The following is a 24,274-nucleotide window of genomic DNA, read 5'->3' as shown; positions in this document are numbered from 1 at the left end:
CTACTATGGATAACTTGAAGTGTATCTTCAAACCCTGAATTATCTATACCTGCCATTATAAAGCCAGCAGATTGCCTGTCAAAAACTATTCTAAATATCTAAATTGTCCTTCATTGCACACAAAAACTGCCAAAGCAAACTGAGAAAATAAAATAAAACTGAAATAATATTTTGAAAATCCAGAAAGCGAACTCTCTCATAATGGGGAGAATATCCACTAACTCAGCAACTGCTGCCAGTGCACCTATCAGATGTCAAAAACAGGAAGCTGCTCATATTACCATGTGTATCCATGGCAACAACCCTACACCAGTGAATAGTATGAAAACCTTTCTGCAGAATTCCACAACACACAATAAGCAAAGGCAGACGTTCACACTCCACCTGCAATTAAATGGCAACGTGAAATAATTCAATCCTGGAGTCTGGCTTGTCCATCATATATAATGGCTCATTTTTTTACTGTCTGAATGGGAATAATTTCCGCCCTTCCAGGCATAACATGGACAGTGATTTAACACCAATACCAGTTTTGGGAAAACTGCTCGACCTCTCCCTGGAACATAAGCACCCTGGGTTCATTTTGCCCTTGCTGAATATACAAACAGCAGTGTTCGCACTTTCTTCTCCCCTATGAACAGAAATTTCTCGTGGTCTTTACTCATTAGGAGACGACCCACGCACTGTTGCTTTGACCGAGCTAAAGATTTGTCGTGGCCTAAACTCTACCCCAGGATCTTGACAAACCAGAAGGCCCAGATTCCAAGAGGGACACAATTCAGTCACTGCTCAAGAGTCACAGACCACTGAAAACATGAAAAGGGGGCCCTCTCTGTCCATGATGGACACATTTATTCATGGAACATCAATGTTGTCATGATTTTGACAGAAACCATAAAAAGCTACAGAAGGGACAGAATACACTGCAGTTAAATTCACTTGAACAATCTGAAAGTCATTTGCATACCATTTGGTGTTCACGCAAAGCCAATTAGTGGACGCCTGACTGCACCCAAACAATTCTGGCTTTTATATACAAATCTGCCCTTCTTAATTAGCAGGGTTTGCATTGTATTTTCCATCCCTGAACTCAAGTTTAGCTATTTATTACTGTCCCAAAGCCATCATACAAAAGACTTCATCTCCCAGCAGCATAAGGCTGAGGGCAAAAGGGAAAAGGGATGTTAGCCATATCTTAATACCTAATATTAGTCGATAACATGGTTTGTTTTAACTTGGTAATCATTCAGGCTCCAGCTGCCTTCCCATTGCACATAAGATGAATGTATATCCACCCACAGAGTTGAATGAGCATCAAACAATCGTCTTTATTTGTGGTTTGGGGAATGTGACAATCCTTGTCCCCCCGAAACCTTCCAGCACACCTTCCATCCGAAATTCAGAAAAATGTATTTTCCCCCTTTCTTGTCAATGTAAAAAACTGACTGCAGGCTAAGTGTTTCGCAAGGGCAACATCAAGCTTGTTTGTCTAAGAGGAAAAAAATACTCCTTTGAACGTGCTCTGTCAAGTGGCATCTCATAGACAAGGACTCTGCAGCCAGAATTAGTATTCTCCTCCAACTTTTCTGTGGTCTCATAATCTGAATTCCCAGAGTACATATGCACCCGGGCCAACCTGCAGAATTCAGCGAACACTGCTACTCATTGCATTTAATGTCTACTAAATGCAGACACAGCAGTATGTAAATAGAGATTTACTCAGCATGGTGATGGTTTTGCATTAATGAAACTCCCAGCAAAAAGCTTAGTAAATCTGACCCTGAATGGCTTATCTGCCACTGAAGACATAGTCTAAAGTTAACTACTCTTCACCATCTTCTGTGTGGGACCAAGTGTGACGTCAAGGGCCAAGGCGCTCCTTATGGAAAAGACACTGGAAAAACACCGGAACTTTCTCAGTGAGCTCTTATGCTCTTAGCTTTTCATTTCCAAGCCCGGTGGTCACAAGTGGAAAACTGGCAGGTGGGACAAGTGGTGTATGACTTTCAGCAAGAGTGAGGTATAGAGTGAGTCACCGCTAAATTTTGGTTGCTGCATGACTCAACAAACCAAAACATTAGCATATTTTGCATGTGGAATGAAACTGATATTAGAGGAACTCACAGAAATGAGGGCTGATTAAAAATTGAGACCTCCGGGGGAAAGCTCAAGCCAGCCTTAAAGACAGCTCACCACATCAGGTAACATTAATGAACCAGAAAGAATAAGCTTACTCCAAATTACCCAAAATTCAAAAATGCTTAGCCAAAATAAAAACCTTAGATCATATTTCCCCATTGCTCCCATTATAATGCAGCTCACGCAATGTTTCTGGGTCTGCAGTTGGGACTGGTTCAAAGACTGCTGAAGCACAAATCATTTTCCTGGTCTGCTATATATTTGTTTTATTTCCAGCAATACATAAACTGCAAAAAGCTTTGCTTGTACTTCATGAACAGCAAATTCAGCATTTGTATCTGGGACAGTAAGGGTTCTTCTAGAGCTGTTCTGTTTTGATCTGTCTCAGAGTTACTCTGAGTATAATACCATTTGGTGTACAAGATTGTGTATCACCACCATATTCCAGCCTGGGGCTAATAGGGACCATGTTAGCCTATCCCCTATATGCAAGGCTAACAGACCTCGTTCTCCATTACAGTTGATATTTGACTCTCCCATGAAAGGTACTGTAATTAGTGCTAATGTCCCTAAAAGCATTTTTGCTGATGGCTCTTCAAGGCTGCTGCAGCCACAACTCCAGGAATGTAAAATCTCCTCCACAATGGGCACACATTGATTTTGAGTTCCTTTCTCCATAATCCCCCCAGGACATTACATAATTCTGCCCTTTTCCTGCTTCATGGGTTTTGCAAAGCAACGCTCCAGCCAGGCAGCGGCTGGCTTGCTCCCTTTTCACAGCTTTAGCATTTCTGACCAGAGGTCAAATGGGAAACAGCACTGGTCATCAGGCCAGAGTGCAGGCTGGTCGGGCAGTTAGGTAGACACCTGCAGCTGGTGGCACGTTGATCAAATTCAAGGCAGCCTGATGCACTGACCGGTAACACTGCCACCAATAAAATGTTGCCATGCATTATAACATCCTTTCACTCTAAAGAGCATGCTCTTTTTAGCTGCAGGCTTGATGGAGCAATTACCAGAGAAACAGTACCTACACCACCAGGGCAGAGGCCAGCCTTCCGTCACTAAGGAAGCACTGAAATTTCCTTACAAGTTTTACAGAACATCCCAATGTATACTGACAATGTACACTGAGCAAACTGCATTTGTTTCTTACCTAGTAAACAAAAATAACATTCCTCGCTGTGTTTATCATAATGCGCCCGAAGTGAAGGAAACGTGCAGACAATGAGCTAACTTCCCGTCTGGATAAACTCCAGCGCTGCTCCTAGTAGGACTGATAACCGAGCCCGGGGCCTCGGCCAGAATATACCCTCCTGTACTCAGGGTTCTTCTGGCACACACACATCCACAAAACAAGTGTAGCTGTGGGACAGAATATAGATTTTTCCTGAAATCAAATACTTAAAAAAAAAAACATGATATATTTTATATAACCTAGTGCCCTCAAAAATGATTCTCACCCCAGAGCAAAAAGGGCAAAAAATGCGTTGCTATATAAAGTAAGCAACACATGCAAGCTATAGTGAATGCTCAAAAAATTATAATTATTAATAATTATAATTGTTAACTATATTCTTTTATATCAGTATCATTGCTCAGAGAAAAAACATTGTTTAACATTTTTTTTTTCACAAAAAATATTTACACTCCAGCATTCAGTACCCTGTGTTGCATCCATTAACTAAAGGGGTGTGAATAATTGTGACACATGTTTTTGGAAAAATCTATACTTGTTGTAAAAGAAAATCTTTTTCTCGGTTTTAGTATAAAATATAATGTAATTTTACATTTTTGAGTATACAATAGAGGGCTAGCTCATTGCACGTTGCATATTTTATGCAGTCTTTTGCCAGTGTTCAACAAGGACTTTCAATAGTTTTAGAGGGCACTGTATATTTCTAAAAAGTAAATACAGAAAAGTTTAAGATGAACTTTGAAGTGCTACATTTGCCTTCTACATTAATTTGACAATAAGGGAGCATACCGAAGTTGCAGTAATGTACAGAAATACACAAAAAGACATGAACCACTGAGCTTAGCCCTTGACTGGTGCCAGAGGTTGCGTACATTAGCTTTCGTTTGAGGAAATATAAATCCCTCATCTCACTGTAATCTCCATCCATATGTGATTTAATCGTGTTCCCCAATCGTGTTTCAAATCATTGCGACAGGTCTGTATAAACTGTTAAGAGGACATCTTACACACCACCATGGGTTTATTAAGATGCTGGAATGTTAATGTGGTGATTAAAAAAAGCTAGACACATAATTTCACGTGAAGAAATGATCAAAAATGGTCATTTTCTGTTGATTTTGAAAGCATTTGAAAGCAGTTTTATTGTGACCAAAATTTATGAATGGATGAATGAATGAGATCATTGAATGCCTCACATCTGGAACTATCGTGCTCACTGAGATCAGAACAAGTGCTACGGGCGTCATCAATGCAACCACTTCACACAGTACTGTCGGTGTCATTCAAGGACAGTACAGCTTCACAGTTCTTGCCACCTAGTAAGGTAGACCATTCAAGGAGATTTAATACAATACAATATTCACTTTGCACAGCTAATAGTTGTTATATATGCCCAAAAATAAATTGAAGCTGTAGCTTTTACAGAAACATTTCAAATAAATTTATGAAAACTCAATAAATTTGTTTGTGAAATTTTAACAGGTGATGACTGTCAGGGAAATGCAGACTTTTCTTTTGGTAATTTATGGTTTGTAATTTTCATGTTCCAAAAAACTTAAGTTTAAAAGTACCATGGCATCAGATACATCTGAAAAAAAATCAATTCATTGTAAAAATCTAATGGAGAATGTCGACATTTTAATTTGAAATCAACAGGTTTAGGTTCCATTCTTAGAATTTCTTTCACCTCCATTCATTGCCTGGTTTATGTTCTCCTTAATAATAAAAGTCAATGCTTTTCCCCACGTCTCGTGGCCAAATCGATACCTGGTAATGGAAATCGATCTCTGGCCTCACAGGCCTCTGGCCACGCTCCCACTTCTCCTTGGCAGGGTGCAGCCAGCCAAACACCATGCGCAAAGACCCAGCATCATCACAACATCCAACCAATCACAGCTGTTCCCCACATCTGCCGTCTGCCACCAGCTTAGCACCGAGCAGGCTGGCCTAATACGCACAGAACTTGCCCTACATTATTAACAGACCTTCAACTATAAAAACAAGGGGAGAAAAGGGGAGGGGCGTTCATATTTAATGAGCTTAATATAGCCACACCATTGGATTTCAGAGCACTTTCAGACACTCTGTTCCTGGCTCAACAGAACCATCTTGAGAGAATGGATAGCCTTGCTTAAGCACCGTTTCTCTTCACAGATCAAGCATTCTATTCAATTTAGCTTTGCCCATACCACAGAAGATCGTTCACAAGGTACAGAGTTCTCCTTGCTATGTCAATATCTGACATCACAACCTGATAAAAGCAAATACAGTAGTGACAGGGGAGTGAAACATACAGAGCTACAATACGCTATCAATGACTCACTGACTTTAACCAATCATAAGGGTTTGTCTATGGAAAACAAAGTTTCTACATCAAACACATCACTCCATTGGTACATCATCACTGGGTTTGTGAATCCTCACACTCCAGTCAGAATCACATACAGCTAGGGATGGCACAGTGATGCATCTGCTTCTTTACCATCCCTGGAACATTTAGAGCAGAACACAAGATTTAAATCATTGTGTTGCCATGCCCTAAAGAAGAAGCTATACATTAAGATGTCATTCCATATGCACGTCATGATTTTTTTGTGGACTTTATATGGACAGAGTGGGCAGGGGGCCTAGGCTTACAGAAGCAGTGCTGTGCACCACATAAAGATGTTGTGCTGGGAGGAAAATGTTGCTGTGTTTGAATAAAGTCCCCATATTGACAAGAAAAATTGCTGTATGACGAAAAAGCACAGTTTGCCTCAAAGAGTTTCAGGACAATTGCTTGCACTAGCACTGAGAGCGGCCCCCTCCCCCACTGCTACTGCTACAGAACTATTTGATGACAGCATGTCTGGGGGCTGTGCCACAACCCCCCCCCCCCCCTCGGGAACACACAGCAGCTGTGTAGGTCTCCCCTCACACTGATTTCCTCAAGCTGCACTGCATCATGGGCAGTGGGTAGGAGGGGGCTATTAAACAAAGTGGGTGTCTGGTCTCAGCCTGGTGTCATTTTGTCACACTAAACACCCCCCCACCCACCACCCCATCACTGCAACCAGTTAGACAAGATGTGTCAACACACTCTGATATGGGCCCAAAAGAAGACAGCATCAACCGTAATCAATTCACTCTGGAAAACGCAGTTAATCATTACACCCATTTCTCTTTACAGAAAACAGTGACATCATCAGGCCTGTATTTCCTTTCACAGAAAACACTGATAATCATCAAGCCTCGGTTTTGTTCTGGCACCACAATTTTTGCTATGGAGACGAGAAATCCTGTTGCATGGAACATTGCAGCCAGGACAAGAGCATGTGCTCTTCAGCTGTTCTGAGAATAGCCCATGTGAACAGTCCTTATTTACTAAGGACATCCCGTACAAAAAACCAGTATCTACTCAGAACAGCCCAAGGCGGAAGAACAGCCCTTTACTGAGGACATCCCATGCAAAAGAACAGTATCTACTCAGAACAGCCCAAGTGGAAGAACAGTCCTTTACTGAGGACATCCCATGCAAAAGAACAGTATCTACTCAGAACAGCCCAAGTGGAAGAACAGCCCTTTACTGAGGACATCCCATGCAAAAGAACAGTATCTACTCAGAACAGCCCAAGTGGAAGAACAGCCCTTTACTGAGGACATCCCATACAAAAGAACAGTATCTATGCAGAACAGCCAAAGTGGAAGAACAGCCCTTCTTTACAAAGGACATCCCCTACAAAAGAACAGTATCTACTGAGAGCAGCTCATGTGAGGTGAAGGAAAAGCCTCTCTGTACTAAGAACAGTCCGTCGGACTGAACAGTTCTTTGCCGAAAGCCTCCTGTAGTAAAGAACAGCCTCTGTGCGCTGAGGGCCGCCCGTCTGAAAGGCCTTCGCTATGCACTGAGAAACGGCTGACGGATGTGAAGAATTCCCACACTGCAATCGCGGCAGTAAATCATCCGCCGTGGCCCTTGTCCAGGCAGCGGAGCTCGATAACGACGCCACTGCGAGCGAGCGCGACCGTGACCGTGTGCGCATGACCACGTGCGCATGTGGAGCACAGCGCGACTAAATAACGTACAGTGACTGGAAACCAATGAAAACAACTGCACACACACGTTCATAACCACGCTGAAAGCCACCGCCGATAAGCCTTAAACGGTCTTGCTGGCTACCCGTAATGTCTTCTGTCACATCTGGCACATCTGAATAAGCTAGCTGTTCTTCTTCAGATGAAAATTTCACGGAAGGAGTTCTGTTTGCACTGGTTCATGTTACAGGGTTCAGGGCATAATCCTGTGCGACGAGGCCCTCGTGGATTGCAGAAGCTATAAAAACACTGGGCTACCTTAACAGCGTTCTGAAGAAGAGATTAACCTGTATTTAATACCTGGGGTTTAATACCTGCGTTTAATACCTGGGGGTTCATACTGGGGAGGGTTGTTTTTGCAGTAATCAGACCCAGCCCCCACTACCCCCCCCCCTCCCCGCCTCGCCCTGCATGTGAACCCGGTCCTTTCAAACCGCGAACGCGTCTCACAAGGCACACTGACTGCTACGCAGCCACCCTTCCAGCACTTTAAACCAGAGCCGTGCAGCGACGCAGTGCAGCTACGCAGTGCACCTTCGGTGCGTTTCGCCCCCGTTTCGGAGCGCTCTCTGGGAAGCGGAGAGAGACCAGCGCCTGCAGGCGCGTGAGCGGAGCAGGCTGCTGAAACAGCTGCATTTCCGTGAAAGACGAAGCATCTTCCCGCTGACGTCAGACTAACTGCAATTACAGCGGGACGACTGCGATCCGCATGGGCTCACGCTCAAGTAAACACAATCACACACGCAAAGACGCACGCGCTCGCTCACACACGCACAGACGCACGCGCTCGCTCACACACGCACAGACGCACGCGCTCGCTCACACACGCAAAGACGCACACACTCGCTCACACACGCAGACGCACGCGCTCACTCACACACGCAAGGACGCACGCGCTCGCTCACACACGCACAGACGCACGTGCTCGCTCACACACGCAAAGACGCACACACTCGCTCACACACACACAGACGCACGCGCTCGCTCACACACGCACAGACGCACACACTCGCTCACACACACACAGATGCACACACTCGCTCACACACACACAGACGCACACGCTCGCTCACACACGCAAAGACGCACGCGCTCGCTCACACACGCAAAGACGCACGCGCTCGCTCACACACGCACAGACGCACGCGCTCGCTCACACACACACAGACGCACGCGCTCGCTCACACACACAGACACACGCGCTCGCTCACACACGCAAAGACGCACGCGCTCGCTCACACACGCAAAGACGCACGCGCTCGCTCACACACGCAAAGACGCACGCGCTCGCTCACACACACAGACACACGCGCTCGCTCACACACGCACAGACGCACGCGCTCGCTCACACACGCACAGACGCACGCGCTCGCTCACACACGCACAGACGCACGCGCTCGCTCACACACGCAAAGACGCACGCGCTCGCTCACACACGCAAAGACGCACACACTCGCTCACACACGCACAGACGCACGCGCTCGCTCACACACGCACAGACGCACACACTCGCTCACACACACACAGACGCACGCGCTCGCTCACACACGCACAGACGCACGCGCTCGCTCACACACGCACAGACGCACGCGCTCGCTCACACACGCAAAGACGCACACACTCGCTCACACACGCACAGACGCACGCGCTCGCTCACACACGCAAAGACGCACGCGCTCGCTCACACACGCACAGACGCACACACTCGCTCACACACACACAGACGCACGCGCTCGCTCACACACGCACAGACGCACGCGCTCGCTCACACACGCACAGACGCACGCGCTCGCTCACACACGCACAGACGCACGCTCTCGCTCACACACGCACAGACGCACACACTCGCTCACACACACACAGATGCACGCGCTCGCTCACACACACACAGACGCACGCGCTCGCTCACACACGCACAGACGCACACGCTCGCTCACACACACGCAAAGACGCACACACTCGCTCACACACACACAGACGCACGCGCTCGCTCACACACGCACAGACGCACGCGCTCGCTCACACACGCACAGACGCACGCGCTCGCTCACACACGCACAGACGCACGCGCTCGCTCACACACGCACAGACGCACGCGCTCGCTCACACACGCACAGACGCACGCTCTCGCTCACACACGCACAGACGCACACACTCGCTCACACACACACAGACGCACGCGCTCGCTCACACACGCACAGACGCACGCGCTCGCTCACACACACACAGACGCACGCGCTCGCTCACACACGCACAGACGCACACGCTCGCTCACACACACGCAAAGACGCACGCGCTCGCTCACACACGCAAAGACGCACGCACTCGCTCACACACGCACAGACGCACGCGCTCGCTCACACACGCACAGACGCACACGCTCGCTCACACACACACAGACGCACGCGCTCGCTCACACACGCAAAGACGCACGCGCTCGCTCACACACGCAAAGACGCACGGGCTCGCTCACACACACACAGACGCACGCGCTCGCTCACACACGCACAGACGTACACGCTCGCTCACACACACGCAAAGACGCACACACTCGCTCACACACGCAAAGACGCACACACTCGCTCACACACGCACAGACGCACACACTCGCTCACACACGCAAAGACGCACACATTCGCTCACACACGCAAAGACGCACACACTCGCTCACACACGCACAGATGCACGCGCTCGCTCACACACGCACATGTGGATAAACACCATACACTTCCTGACTGAAACATACGCACATGTGACCACCACCGCAGCCCTAAAACTGTACCCATACGCTTCCCAAAATGGTGCCCACGGCCCTCCGCACTGGCTCAGACAGAGATGACTGCCAGCCATGTGTTCCACACATTTACACAACAGAACGCCTCACAGACGCACAGGGAACAGGCAGCCTTCGCCGCCATGAAGATAAATGGACCACATTTGCACTACTCTAACTGAACATCTTCTTTAGCACTTCTAACCCTCTCCTGTCATCATATTAATATCAAAATGAGAAACCACAGAGCCAGCCAGCCAGCCGGCTGAATGAATCGTGGAAACAAGGGTCGCCAACTCTTGCCTGGAAATAAATGTTTACACCAGAAATCCAAAAAGTAACAGGTATCAGAATGAGACAGGAAAACCATGTTGATCTGGCAACCCATGAGTGAGCCCCAACACTGCCCACTGACTGAGTATGCTAATAAAGACCACACATGCTTTCACAGCTCAGATTCCCCATTAAAAAGGAAAACAGAAGGGAGGAAACATGAGACATGTATAATAAAATCAGTCAACTCCGCCACTTAACCTCGTATGCATACCGCAGGAAAAAGTTTTAGATCAAAATGGTCAACACACAGACTGAGCCAGCGGTGCACGCTAGAACTGCTCAGTCTGAAAGGGCCTCGTGGTTCTCCGTCACCGAGCGCAAGCCCATTTATTCCTCTGAACCACGTCAGGGACACCAGGCAGAACCTGCTAATCGCTCTGTGGGGTAGGGTTCATGGAGAACACTAGACCTCCTTTAGACGGAAACTAAAAGTCAGAGGAAGGAGAGTAGCTCTTCCTGTTCCCTGCACTTGGCTGGCTTATATCACCGGACAGGTCAACTTCCTGCCGGGACGACCTCAAAACCCCATGGCAGTTATTCAAACAAGTGATCTCACTTCCTTCAGTGTGGGCGCTGTACAGGACAGCGCCTGTCCATACATGCAGCCCCCGCTGATTAGCCTAACTCCACTTGAGGGGAGCAGTTACCTCAGAGATCATCAATAGCTGCCTCATAGGATTAGGTTCACATTAGACTAAAATAATAAATATACTTTAGAACTGACAGAGATAAAGAACTGACAGAGACGCTTTGAGCATAAACTGTTGTAATACACAAATGTGACATGCATGCTGTACTGAGTACAATGTAGGCTAAATGGTAACAGTCCCACACCACCTTTCAAATGGCAACAGCTTCTAGCATTAAAGGTTACCAGACAGGCCTACGTGTTATAGATGCCAAATCCCTGGTGTGTTTTGGGGTCCTCGATATGAAAAGGGCTTATGATTAAAACTTTGGCGTGTGCTGTGGAACTTATAAACAGCAGGGAGCCAATGAAAATTGTGCGTGGGCGGGGCTGAGGAAATGGGGACCACATGTATGGCTGAGCCGGGTGATGTGAAGCCCACTGTGTGGGCTGAGCCACTCTCTGAGCCGACATCATAAACCATGGCTTCTGCTACAACATAAAACCGAGGGAAGAAGCTGGCTTGGGCAAGCTGTACATTTCTAAACTTGCCAGGTACACGTGTGTGTACTACATCAATACTTTCTCCTGTGGTGCATACTGGTTTTATATTGCATCTTAAATAACTATGTTCAAACTATATCAATGAACTCATAGAAAAGGCACCAGACACCCTTGAGATGAAAGAAGTCTTAGAGCTACTTTAAGGCGTTCAGGGTTCCCATGGTACGCCGCCCATTTTCAGCAGCCACCCGGCATGACGTACATAGCAGGGGAGAAACTGCAGCAGACCGAGGTTTACAGGCTTCGCGGATATGTTAAAAATCCAGCCCTGCTGAAAATAGAAGCGCGGCTACCCACCCTCTCTCTCTCCGAGCCAAAAAAAACCAAAACACTACAAAACTGGGAGTTCATGTCTCAGGGTTTAATTAACTTCTAAAGACAGCCTGAAAAGCCTGTGGAATCACCCCGGAGTGGCAGGAAACCAAGCACGAAATGCAGGAAATTAAATGTGAGGCGCTGATGACCACACATTGTCACAGAGCAACGTATGAGACACGTTTCTACATCCCGTTTCCAACCAAGGTATCAAAGTTTGTGTTAACCTACAAAAGGACAAATGATATTGGTCATTACAAGACCGTGCCGTAAAAATAAAAATAAACATTGTTGAGAACTAGTCAATTCACTGGTTATTTTATAAAGGCTACGTCCCCATCCTGTGGCTCAGTGCTCAATGAGTAGAACCTCCAAAACTGATTCAAATGAGGTATTCAGAAGGGTCATATGAACTGTCGCACGAACCCTTTAAAACAGCTGCCCCTGATTGCTCAAAAAGGCAAATAAATTAAATCAATGAAGGACATGGAGGGAGGGGTCCTGCTTCCCTGAACAATGACCTTTAACAACCAGCTCTGTCCATGATCTCGCTCAGTGCCTTGACAGCCACCAAAAAAATCCTAGAACACGCCTGAAAACCTGCTCTTCCAATCAATGCCTTGCAACCAGCCAATTAAAGAGATTCACTTCCCGCCTTTCTGACAGGGTTCCTCTTACAACAGCCCCTGATTCTCATGTGACCAGCAAAATGTCCCCCACTCCTGAAAGGGGAAGTGAAGCATTCGGTAATCTGACTCTGGTTCATTTGCTGTTCACCTCGAGACAAATCAACAGTGACATCACAACCTAGCTGTTCCAAGATGGCTGTGCCCCAGTGCAAGTCGCTGCAAACAAAGGTACCTTTGTATTATTAGTAAATACCGGTCAATTTCAGATTTGAATGCAGGGCTCATATCTTATCTCAGGTAAAAAGCAAATTAACTAGAGTCATATTACCGAATGCTTCATGTCCCCATTAAACGCCACAGAGGATAGAAGCCTGTGAGTGTCCCTGTTTAGCTGAGATGCCTTTCAACAACACATAACACCCCACCCCCAAGACTCACAATCCAAGAACACAGTATTACCCCCCAATTCCCCCGTTTGTCAGAAGTGTTGCTAAGTGCTTTTGAAGTCTCAGTGAATCTTTTGAAGGTCAGTTCCTTTTGATATTACGTTAACCTTCTTTAAAGACCACTGAGACATAAATGCCCTCAGGATAAGTCTTGTGGAACAAATAAAACTCTTTAAGTGGTTTAAAAGTTTCTGAGAGCTTTGAAATAAATAAAGCCTTTCTAGAGGCAGAGTATACTGTCCGATTCTACATTCAAACATCTGCAGAAAGAAACTCAAGGACACATTGATGAAATGGAGAGAGAGCGTATAGATGTGCTCAGTGGCATTTTCAGTCAGGCATCAGTGAACATAATCCACTGAAAAGTGTGAACCCGACATACAATTTATTATTTACGCTCAATAAATACTATTTATAAACTACTAAAAATGTATTGTTTCAGATATATTCAAAGCAATTAGACACACTAGATATACATCAGTAACAACTGATTTAAATTGCCGATGTACATCACAGAAAAGTCTTTCAGCTGCAGTGATGCATTTTTAAAACTTTCTCCCCCCCCTCCCCCACTCCCACTACCACTCCCACTCCCACGTTTGTCTAACATGGCTTCCCGCCGTCGTGGGTGGAGGAACCAGTTAAACCAAAACAAAAGGACAAATGACAGCCATTAAAGGGTTAAACGCCTCAGAGAGCAAATGGCCCATAACCCCTCCAGTTTAACAAACCAGCCAGAATAGCAAAGGGGTGGGGGGGGGGGGGGGTGAGGCAATTAGTTCCTCATCTCCTGCTTTTTGGTCCAACACCCTGTGGAGGAGGAGGAGTTTGGGGGGGGGGGGGGGGGTTGTAAGGGTCAAAACCATTTCACTTACGGACAAGCACCACAGTAAGCACCGTAATCTCCTTTTAGAGGGAAGGACCCCATCTCTGCAGTGAGGAGCCATGAGAAAGAGCGCTCCAATTCAATCAGCACCTGTTCAAACTTTCTCCCCTCCCACCTGTCCGCATGTGCAGCTGCTCGCTGCAGCTTTCTCGTGGCTAATGACAACAATGGCCACCGTGTCATCGGGGTGGGGACGTCCCAGAAGACGGGCGGGGGGTGGGGGTCACATGCCTTCCACATAACCACATTCCACACAGTCAACGGTGTCTCAATCTTCCATGCAGCCCCCCCCCCACCCCCACCTTATGTGTCATTGCCCAGGCTCTGTGATTTCTAGCCTATCATCCTATTCTGTCCATCAGCATTCTCAGAAATCAACCCAGGGGCTCATCCCTAAATTGCGCTATAATATTCTAATATGGAAAACAATACAATATTAGGTTCCAGCGGCAAGTCAATGAGCCTACAGTCAGACTCCTCGACTTCTCACCCACCCTTAGCAACAGGCCAGGGAATCCTGGACTGGCAATGAAAGCCAGTTTCCATAGAAACGTCAAGTGGGGCAATTCCGTCATGCAGAACTTTAGAATAGAACTCTCTAGTTCAGACTGCCCAAAGACCCATGTCAGCCAAATTTGTCTGTTCTGTAACATTGCCACACACACACACACACACACACAGCTATTTAATACACGTGCACAGACACATTTATCTCGCAACCGCTGATGTCAGATTGTAAGCTGTCTACAGTACATCTGAGTCCCACTGGAGGTCATTTTGAGGCCACAACCACATGACGCCTAATGCTGTACAGAGATACTAGGAATGCCATGGAGATACCCCGAATATCTCCCAATAATCCCCGAGCAGGATCACAGCTGCCAGATACTACGCATTTCTGAAATTCCAATCATGAGCGAAATTTGGTTGTGCCAGATTAAAAACATCAGGGATGGTAGAATTTTAAGGATGCTGGGCTGCCTTAACCAACTTAAAAATATCCGTAACATCTGCCAAAGTGGGAAATGGATAGTGGAGTTGGCCCAGACAAATGCGACCGGTTCCCCTGAGACCCCCCCAACCCCCCTCAGACGGGGCATCCCAGCTGAACTATGGGGTACGTTCAGGCCCGCCAGACCGCGGGCATGCTCTTGTGAAAGAGAGGCCTGATTTACTGAGTAACTCCAGCAGGACGCACAAAAGGGAGGGCCGTTTCCCTCCCACCACTGCCCCTCAACACAATAACACCAAAATGCAAAGTCATGGCTCCTGTCCCCACCATCCACACTCCCCCCCCCGCCCCCTCACCCCATTAGAATGCAACCGCATGGCTAAACACCGTGTGGTCGCGCTGGTCCACCGTCAGCACGCCGCTCGCTAACACTCTCCGCAGTGCTTAGCGAGCGCCTGCAAGGCGGCTTTCCTGTTCAAAGTCTCAGAGCGGCTGTTCAGCTCGACCCAGCGCTGCTCATCTCCTCCTCCGTGGCTTTTAATGTTTTTTTTTTTCTTTTTAATGTTATCTTGCGTTTGCAAAATACGCGTTTTCACTCCCGGCAAGCCGTAGAACTGTGTAATGACCCGACAGGCTACCGCTGCTGGGAAGTGGATTTATCACTGAACAGCAGCTATTAGTGAATGAAACACAGCGCTGTAGCTAAAACACGCTGATAAATCAGGTCCATTGATCTCTGCCCCCTTTATTCCTCTCCTGGCACCAAAAGGACACTATAAACGAAGCGGAGGCCAGATGTCTGGGCTGAGGGAACCCCTCAAGATGAAATCCCAGGACAGCTGCTAGGAGTTACAGCACTAGGTATTCCTCCCGTCTTGGTGAGGTCTCCGTACATAAAGTAACTTTCCATGAGCTTATCTACAGCGGTTCCTTAAATAATCTTCAAAGTTCCTTAAACAATCTTCATTTTATGTTACGACCGACTGTAAATTTGTAAAAGGTTAATTATGGGATTGTTGTGAAAACAGAATTTCTATGCCTTAAATGTGACTTTGTTGATGAAAACATCACAAGATTCCTGGTCGCTCACGTCATTGTAAGTTGCCCAAGATAAATGCGTTTGCTAAATTAATGTAATGCACTAATATAACAAAAAACAGAAACCTTGGTGCCTTGTAAAAACTGATTTAATGTACTGGACTGTTCTCCTTCACTACATATTTACACAAACACTGTGATGATCTCCAGCTCACAAGGGAAAAATATGTATACTAAGAGATACCAACGATGATGTCACACAGCAGAGGCGATGACCGCAAAAAGCGCAGTGGGACACAGCATAGCACGGTGTGGGTGTCGGCAAGACTATGACATCACTCCGTGGAGACTACAGTTCTATCAAATGCAAAAAAAGTTGGAGACCTATTTCACTGCCATTTGCAAAGACTCCACAAGATGTGCAAGCTCCACAACATTCATCTGAGCTCAAGATTTAGTTAGAGAGGAGGGGATTTCTAATACTAGAAACAAAATTGTATTGAATAAGTTTCCTTTTACTCATAAAGTTGAAGTAATAACATATAGCTACCAACACACGTTTTTAAAGGAAAGCACCTTGAAAACCAGGTGAAAATAGAGATCCTCCAACAAAACTAGACAACAATTAGAAACATTTCCGATGGAAGATGATTTGACGAAAGAGAGCAATTTGAATTTCAATCAATTCCTAATCAATCAAATAATCACCATGCACAAATCTTACATTACACTGTATACTTTAGGTAGATTCCTGCGATTCTGTGCCTTCCTTAATTTAACCTGCCTACTCATTACTTCTTAACACTGTAACAGGTGACAAATTAATACTGTGTTCTTGGCTGAAACATTACAGTGTCGTTTGTAAGACTGAACCAGTTCTGGTGCATATAGCTGACTGGCTTAGGCAAAGGAGGTCCAGTTCTTTGTGATCATATCGGTTTTTTCCAACAGCCTTTTGCATTTCCCTGAAACGTTCTAGCTGGTCACCAGTACAGTGCAGTTTTGTCCAATTCTATGCCTAAATGCCTAATTGAGAACAGCCCATCACACAAGTACTTGATATATATCATAAGAACCTCATATTTTTAAAAAAGCATATTCATTTTTAGCCTAATTCTCCTTCTTCCAGTATTCAGCCAACTGGTTAGAGTTAGCCTATCGTTTGGGCCTCTAGTGTTGTGCAGTCCAACTGAGGGACTAGTTCTTTGTGCAGCGATGTTCTTTACGCTTCAGATCCCCTCATCCTGCTAACTGTGACTAGGAGCCCCACGGGGCAGCGCATAATTGGTCAAAGCGTCACCCAGGAAGGGAACAGGAGTTCCTGTTGACAGGGTATTCTCTGTCTCATTATGCCACAGTGACTTCTGCCTCATTTGCTCACAGTAGGCTATTCGTTACAGTGGGTTTTATTGGTTGGTGACGTGGCTGTCGTCTTATTGTGCCAGTTCCGCAGTCCTCAGCTGAAGTGGCGTTCAGCTGGTGTAATCCTGAGCGAAAAGGAGTGACAAACAGCTGCACGCATTTCTTTGGCACATACTCACTGCCAAAACTGAGGGAGGAGCACAACTCACATCAGTATCAACCACATAATCCGAACCATGTCAATATCACATCAAATGGATGCAATTTTCTTACAGCATGTCTGTGTACATAGGTACATTCTTGTTCTAATATTGTACTGTACCATATTTCTGAGGCAACTCAATATTGTGTGTGACTGCTATGGTAACACTAAAATTCAGCTGAACTGAATTTCAATGAACACCATTGGCAATACAACAGTAATATAGTACATTTGCATTGCAAAAGCAAATAAATAAATATAGGCCCTAAATGAAAGCATAATACAATGTCTCTCTCATTCTCTCTCATTGTGGGTTCGGTCAGGATTGCGGCGCTTGTGAGTATGCATGCTTGTGGTGCTAAATTACATTGTGTGTAATTGTGTGTACTTGTGCACTGTACAAGCGGGAGCGATGTCTCTCCTTTGTAACTCTTCATTACTGGGTATTGGAACAGATCTCACAGCTTGGCTCACACTGACTTGGTGCCCTCTGGACAGATCTGCCACTAATTGCATTGCTCTCTTAATCTCTCAGCCGAGTACGTTTTCTGCTCAGCACAAAGCACAAGTTGCTGTTCTACCCATGATTCATTCCACCCTTTGACAAGATTTAATAAAAACTGCTGAGTCATTTATCTGGATTGATTAGATAAATTCTAGCCAGATTTTTCAAGGAACTCTAAGGAAGGTCTCAGGGCCAATCTCTGATTTTTCGACCAGTGATCTACATCTTGGGCTACATATGATTGGAGTACAGTAGCAAGTACAGCCACCTCTTTGACCATGAACTAGCATTTGAGTGGAAACTACTGAATTCTCTATAAAAGCTGTGTTGTGTGTGCATCTTCTCAGTGTCTAAAATTCAGTAGCATAAAATTACAAATACAGCAGAGGAATAGCCTATTTCTAATTGTTCCTATGGGGTTTTTCTTTATGCTTGCATGGCATGCAAGTTGTCAGAATAGTCCAACCACACCATTTAATTGAAAATTGTCTATATAATGAGACCAGGAAACTGTTCAGTTATGTACAATTTTTGTGATACAATCACTGTCTTTATTTTTCTTTTTTTGTTGATTAACCTACACATGTGCAGCTGTTCTGATAGTATAATAAAGTCCAAGTTAACAAGGCAGCAAAAAATTGTTTGCGATCATTTGCTGTGGATCCTAAAATGTGACGATTTTTTATTGTGTTTTTCAGTGTTAATAATTATTAAACACATATAAATAATTAATTTCCACCAAATCACAGACATATTTTAAAAAGCATCTGTGTGTATATTTTGTAACCTATAGCATTATATTGGGAAATTATAGGCTACTGTTAACAGCTGAATAGCCTTTTAATAAGTAGCCTACATGCTTTGTAAATTATTGAAAGTTGTTGCCAACCTCTAAATTCTTACACTCATTCCTTTTATTCACTTCATATGTCTAAAATATTGCAGACAAAAGCAGGAGGCAATTACATAAGTTAACTGCTCTGTTCTTTAAACAAACAACATTAATAAATCAGGTATGATTATATTTCTAAATTAATCCTTACATCCTGACATTACTTAGGCTACTCTTTAAACCTTTTGAAACATCATGTGAAAAACACCCATCAGGGTTGTTGGGTGGCTCATCTCATTAAAGCAGATTTCTAGCACACGCATGGCCCCCAAAGTCAGGTATCAAATCTACACAATGTCAGGGATGTTGCCCGGGGAGGGGAGGGTTTCAGTTTGGCCAAGGATTACAGCGTCTCCTTGGTCACTAGAGACCACCAGGCCCCCACTGGCAACCGGGCAGCCACAGCTGTTGAGCTGCATGTGAAAAGTCTTCCTCCATCACATTACATTACATTACAGGCATTTGGCAGATGCTCTTATCCAGAGCGACGTACAACAAAGTGTATAACCATAACCAGGAACAAGTGTGTCGAAAACCCTAGAAAGAAGTACCGTTCCAAGTCCAGGGAACAACCACATAGTTCAACTTGGACCCTGTAGGTTAAACTGGTTAACACTAATACAAATGAGAACAGCAACAACGCAGTCTATGCAAAAATACAAGCAGTAGTTAAGACGAGTCACCTACTCCAGCTTGCGTCTGTGCAAGCCCAACTTGCTAACTGCCGTATGATAAGAAGCGTCGGTGACTTCACAGGCTTCAGACAACGCATGCTTGTCTGCACTCACACTCCACGGAAGACAGTGCAGTACTTTGCCAGAATGCTGGCGCGTGTCTAATTTTGTGTGATTTACAACACCCACCTCTCAAACTGAGCAAAGTGGGATGTAGACACAATATGTTTTCATCACAGTTCCAGTTCTGACTACATTAAATGTAAGTCAACCGACATTTAACACATCTGAATCAGAAAACAATATACTATACCAAAAATACTAGCATTTTTAAAAGACGTAGGCTATTTAGTTGGAATACAAAGGCAGCTCATCAAATTTAATGGCCTTTGCCAGGCTTAGAGCATGCAACATACAACCTTATAATTTCCCAGAATTTCCCAGAATCAATATATGCTGTCCTTAATTCATGAAATCACAAACTCGAACTGCAGCAGTTCTCCTTACTTACTGTAATGTAGAGCTCACTGATGACAGGAGCTGAATGTAGTTAAACCAAATGGGTAGTGCACTTTCCAAGGCTTCCACCTGTTCTAGAACATTATCTTCCCTGAACTTTCCATACTGCATACTCCCCTCACTTTGAGCTGAGGTGGGCTATCACATTCAGCATCAGGTGACACTATGTCCCCAGAAAGCTTCAAACCAATCATATAATGACTATGTCTTTGAAGGCTGGTCACACAGCACTGGAGCATGTCGTCCGGTAAGATGCTGCCAATAAATATCGCAATCGTAAAACGAAACCATTTTTATGAATATCAGCTCTTCAATTAACGTTCAGAATGCAGCCTCACATACTCACTCAAAATACAAAGTCATCATTATCATGGGTAAGCCTACTGTAGTTGTACGCACATAATTCAATAATCAAAAGCCAAGCAGCGTCACGTACACTGGGACTGCGACTGGTGACTCGTGCATGCAATTCCGACTGCGTAGGCCGCTCTAATTCAGGGCAGCTGCCTCAACACAATATGTGGAAGTGTGGAAGTGCTAGTTCCCAAAGTCGCATCGTCTAATTGGGCCAACAGACACGGGACTTTTCCTTCACAACAATCGGCCCTGTGTTTTCCCGCGACGAACTGGAGAGGACGCAGCTACAAGAACCAGTCTGGCCACATATTTTCCCCCGCTCATCTCTGCTCCGAGTGACTGAGTTTCGTCCACTGGCCTGTGTCCGAGCAGCTGGCTTGCTTCCTCGTGAGAACCACAGCAGCGACGTGACACCCTCTGGCCTGCACCCTACAAAAGCACTTTCCAAATGACTGTAGAGTTTACGGCAGCAAGCTTGAAGATCTGGGAAGTGACAAGACTCGCAAAACAAATTCATAGTGTCTACAAAATGCCACCTTTCAATGTTGGGGACCTGTCAGTCAAACACAGCAAGCAGGCGGGCATTTCACACACAATATGCCACACCTCTACCAACAAGCCCCACAATGACCAGATGGTAAACTCATCTGGGTTGCAGGATAGGCTGCTCCCCCCAAAACAGATAATACCTAACAATTCATGAAACATGGAAACAAATATCTTTGTTCATACAATAGGCTCAGATACATTAATAATCGCTCAATACATCAAACCAAAAAGCAATTGCAGAGTCGTTTCAGCCGGTATTATTTGAGTCTCTTGTGTTGAACTTGTAAAGATAAATACCTATGAAATCAGGTCATTAGCAGGAAACGTTTGCCACTAGTTCAATGAGGCCAAGTATATCCTATCGCAAAATGAACTCCATGTAATGGACAAAAAAGTGACCAGTGCATTCTTCATTTAAAAAATACAGTGCATAATATGTGAAATGGCATTTTTATCAGTTGACCAATGCACTGAAGAAGTGCCTCATGTGCAATGGCAGGTAGATCCAAACACCAAAATATTGGCTACTGCCCCCATCATGATCAGTGAAAGCAGTCAACATCACTATCTACAGTGTGAAAAAAATCCGATGTTAAACCCAATATTAATTTAATTAATTGCTAGAAAATCGGCTCATGCTGCCATATGTGATATTGCCCCGGGAACTAAAACCGCAAATAATGAACATAAATTGATGAAGATAATGATAACGTCACCAATACGTATAGAAAAATGACAACACCGCATTATTAAAGATCTTCCTGAGCTGATATGGTTATTAATGCTACAAATAATGATAGCACAAAACTACTGAGGATATCCAGTGTATGCCTACAACATGTTTTCATTCATTTAGGGTAACATACAAAATTCCTTTCTTCTCTACTGCTTTCGTTAAATGTACACGTGAATAAACCAATGAAAGTTAAAATCTACAGTATTGAATAGCCTACCATGAAGAAATAAGCAGTGTGTAATTAATATACACAGCAATACATACAATAAAATGGTCTTCAATTAAATAATGTCAATAGGATTAATTTGTATCGCACGTGGAACTAGAACTAGAGTACCGGCTGGGATGTAGGGAAGCTATTTATATCATTTGACAGGGCGAGGCTCAACTCCCTGGAGCCGTCGGTCGGCAGAGAAAGGATACAGTAGACATATGTGTGGAAAGCTTTAATTTAACAAAATGGAAATATTTTGCTTGTGCAACAGTGAAAATAGCATAAATGTGCTCAATGTTGCGTCAAAAACACAAGTATAATGTTATAAGCAATTTGGTCAATTATCTGAAAACCTTTGCGGATGCAACTGTGAAGACAAAGAGTGACTGCGATATAGGCAGGTAGCCTACTGGCGAACTATCCCATTATAGCCTATGGCATTTAGCTAGCAGCTAGCCTCTGCACGAATGCTTGTCTTTGTAATCAAGAATAATACGGTGGAAAGCTGAACTACCGGAAGAAAATGAATGATTTCCAATTCCAAACAGAAGTTTCTATAATGGCCCTTGGTTTGGAAATATTATAGAACTTGTATAGCTGTCTAAACAATGTAGTCTACGTTAGCTAGCGAACAAGCAGTTTTACTAATCGGCTTCCGATATCGAGTCTTAAAACGGTTTCAATGGTGAAGCAACTCTGCGATGTCAACAAAGGACAGTTTCCCTCTGCTTTGCAGTGATGCGGGCATAGCGAGTGGAGCCATCGGTCCGGGGTATAAACCTGTTCATGTAAACGACTTCACACAAAAACTCTCATAGGCAAATTATAGCAGGTAGCTGCTACCCATCAATCTATGGAGATACGCATTATTTATCGATCGGCACACTTGTTTGATGAACTAGACTTCGTTCTTTTAGTAGACTAGTTCACGACGAAAGCAGCAGGGGGTAATGCAGATCTTATAAAGCAACGGACTGGATTTACATATAGTGTAATTCTGAACGAAACTCACCTCTTCCAAACCAGCCACTGTGTTTCTACAGTGAGACATACGGGTGGTGAAGTTTGAGGCAGTGGGCGCTTTATAATCTTCATTAGTCTCGGCCACGAATTCCGACACTGTAATCTGGTCAGGCATTTTAAAAACTCCCTTTTAAAATTAATTCACAGTATGTTCCTTGAATGTTTAGTTTGCTGCTTTAGAATACGTTGACAGCCAAGGTGAGAAAAGTTCAAACTGGAACACTCTGATGAAATCGTTCCAAGGCAACCATTGCTGGATACGCACTGCTCCTACCAAACTGCCGGAATCACTGAATAATACCAATTCCCAGCGAGTAGCTACACAAGTCTAGCCAGTTCGGTTCTATTAGTGTGGTTCTCCCGTTTCTGCTGCAGGAATACAGCACTGTACCCTCTCCTTCAACTTGGAGGATCGCATCCAAACTACTGTAACATCCGGAGAGATGAGAATTTCCTTTCCCAATGTTTTATTTTTTTCCGAACCGCCGGGATCTCTCCTCTTGTTTGGGCACCGTGCGATGCGCTTGAACGGGCTATATAAAGTTCGCAGCCCTGAGAAATAAGAGATTTCAATGGAAGCGCATAAACTGACAAAGTAAAACTGGAGGGGGGATTCAATGGACAAGTCCTTAGCCAATGGAATAAGCGCAGTTAGATTAGATCCAATTGGAATTTGTGTAAGGCGTGGCCTCTTTTCAGGACACTGAGCATCTGTTTTTAAGGTGGAGATCGTAGTTACGGACGTCTCAAGTGATTACAATCGACTTTTGTAATCACACTCTTTTTTACAGATAACTTTTATAATTTGTCCTGCGCTGTGCCAGAGAACTACAGTCATAATGCTTTCCGGTCATACTGATTCGTCAGAGTATAGAATTATGGGGGAAATCATCTATCCTCGAACTTGTTCATCCTTCACGTCCGCGACCATAGACCACTTCGTGACGTAACAACTACACAGGTTGTCCGAAGATCCCTTCAATCAGATGATAAACCGTCATATCAAGAAAGATCAGTTGTGTATTGGAGGGACATCATTATTAATGATTCAAAACGGCTGTTAAAAATAGCCCGTTATTGACGGCGAAGAGATCTTTGAATTCTATCAGAAAAATTAATACTTGGAGAAAATTCAGTGATTTCAAACATCATAAATCTTGTATACAATATCTATATGCACTCTCACCGCTAACAATGGTACAGTTACAATATGGCAGTTATGGCGCCAGACAAGGCCTAACTTAGCAGATGTCATCCCTGCCC

General features: G+C 44.8%; 1 protein-coding gene across 2 annotated transcripts in view; it reads right to left on the bottom strand.

Annotated features, from left to right (window-relative positions):
- Positions 1-23,629, bottom strand: part of asap2a (ArfGAP with SH3 domain, ankyrin repeat and PH domain 2a) — a 63,877-nt gene extending 40,248 nt beyond the window's left edge. For both annotated transcript variants that reach the window (XM_064330400.1, XM_064330390.1), the window contains exon 1: positions 23,001-23,629. In XM_064330400.1, coding sequence (XP_064186470.1) covers positions 23,001-23,126 — 126 coding nt within the window. In that variant the 5' untranslated portion in view covers positions 23,127-23,629. The remainder of the gene's footprint in view (positions 1-23,000) is intronic.
- Positions 23,630-24,274: the final 645 nt, after the last annotated feature.

This window comes from Anguilla rostrata, chromosome 1 (genome assembly GCF_018555375.3).
Source record: "Anguilla rostrata isolate EN2019 chromosome 1, ASM1855537v3, whole genome shotgun sequence".
Classification (NCBI taxonomy): domain Eukaryota; kingdom Metazoa; phylum Chordata; class Actinopteri; order Anguilliformes; family Anguillidae; genus Anguilla; species Anguilla rostrata.
This window is presented reverse-complemented; position numbering and strand designations above follow the sequence as displayed.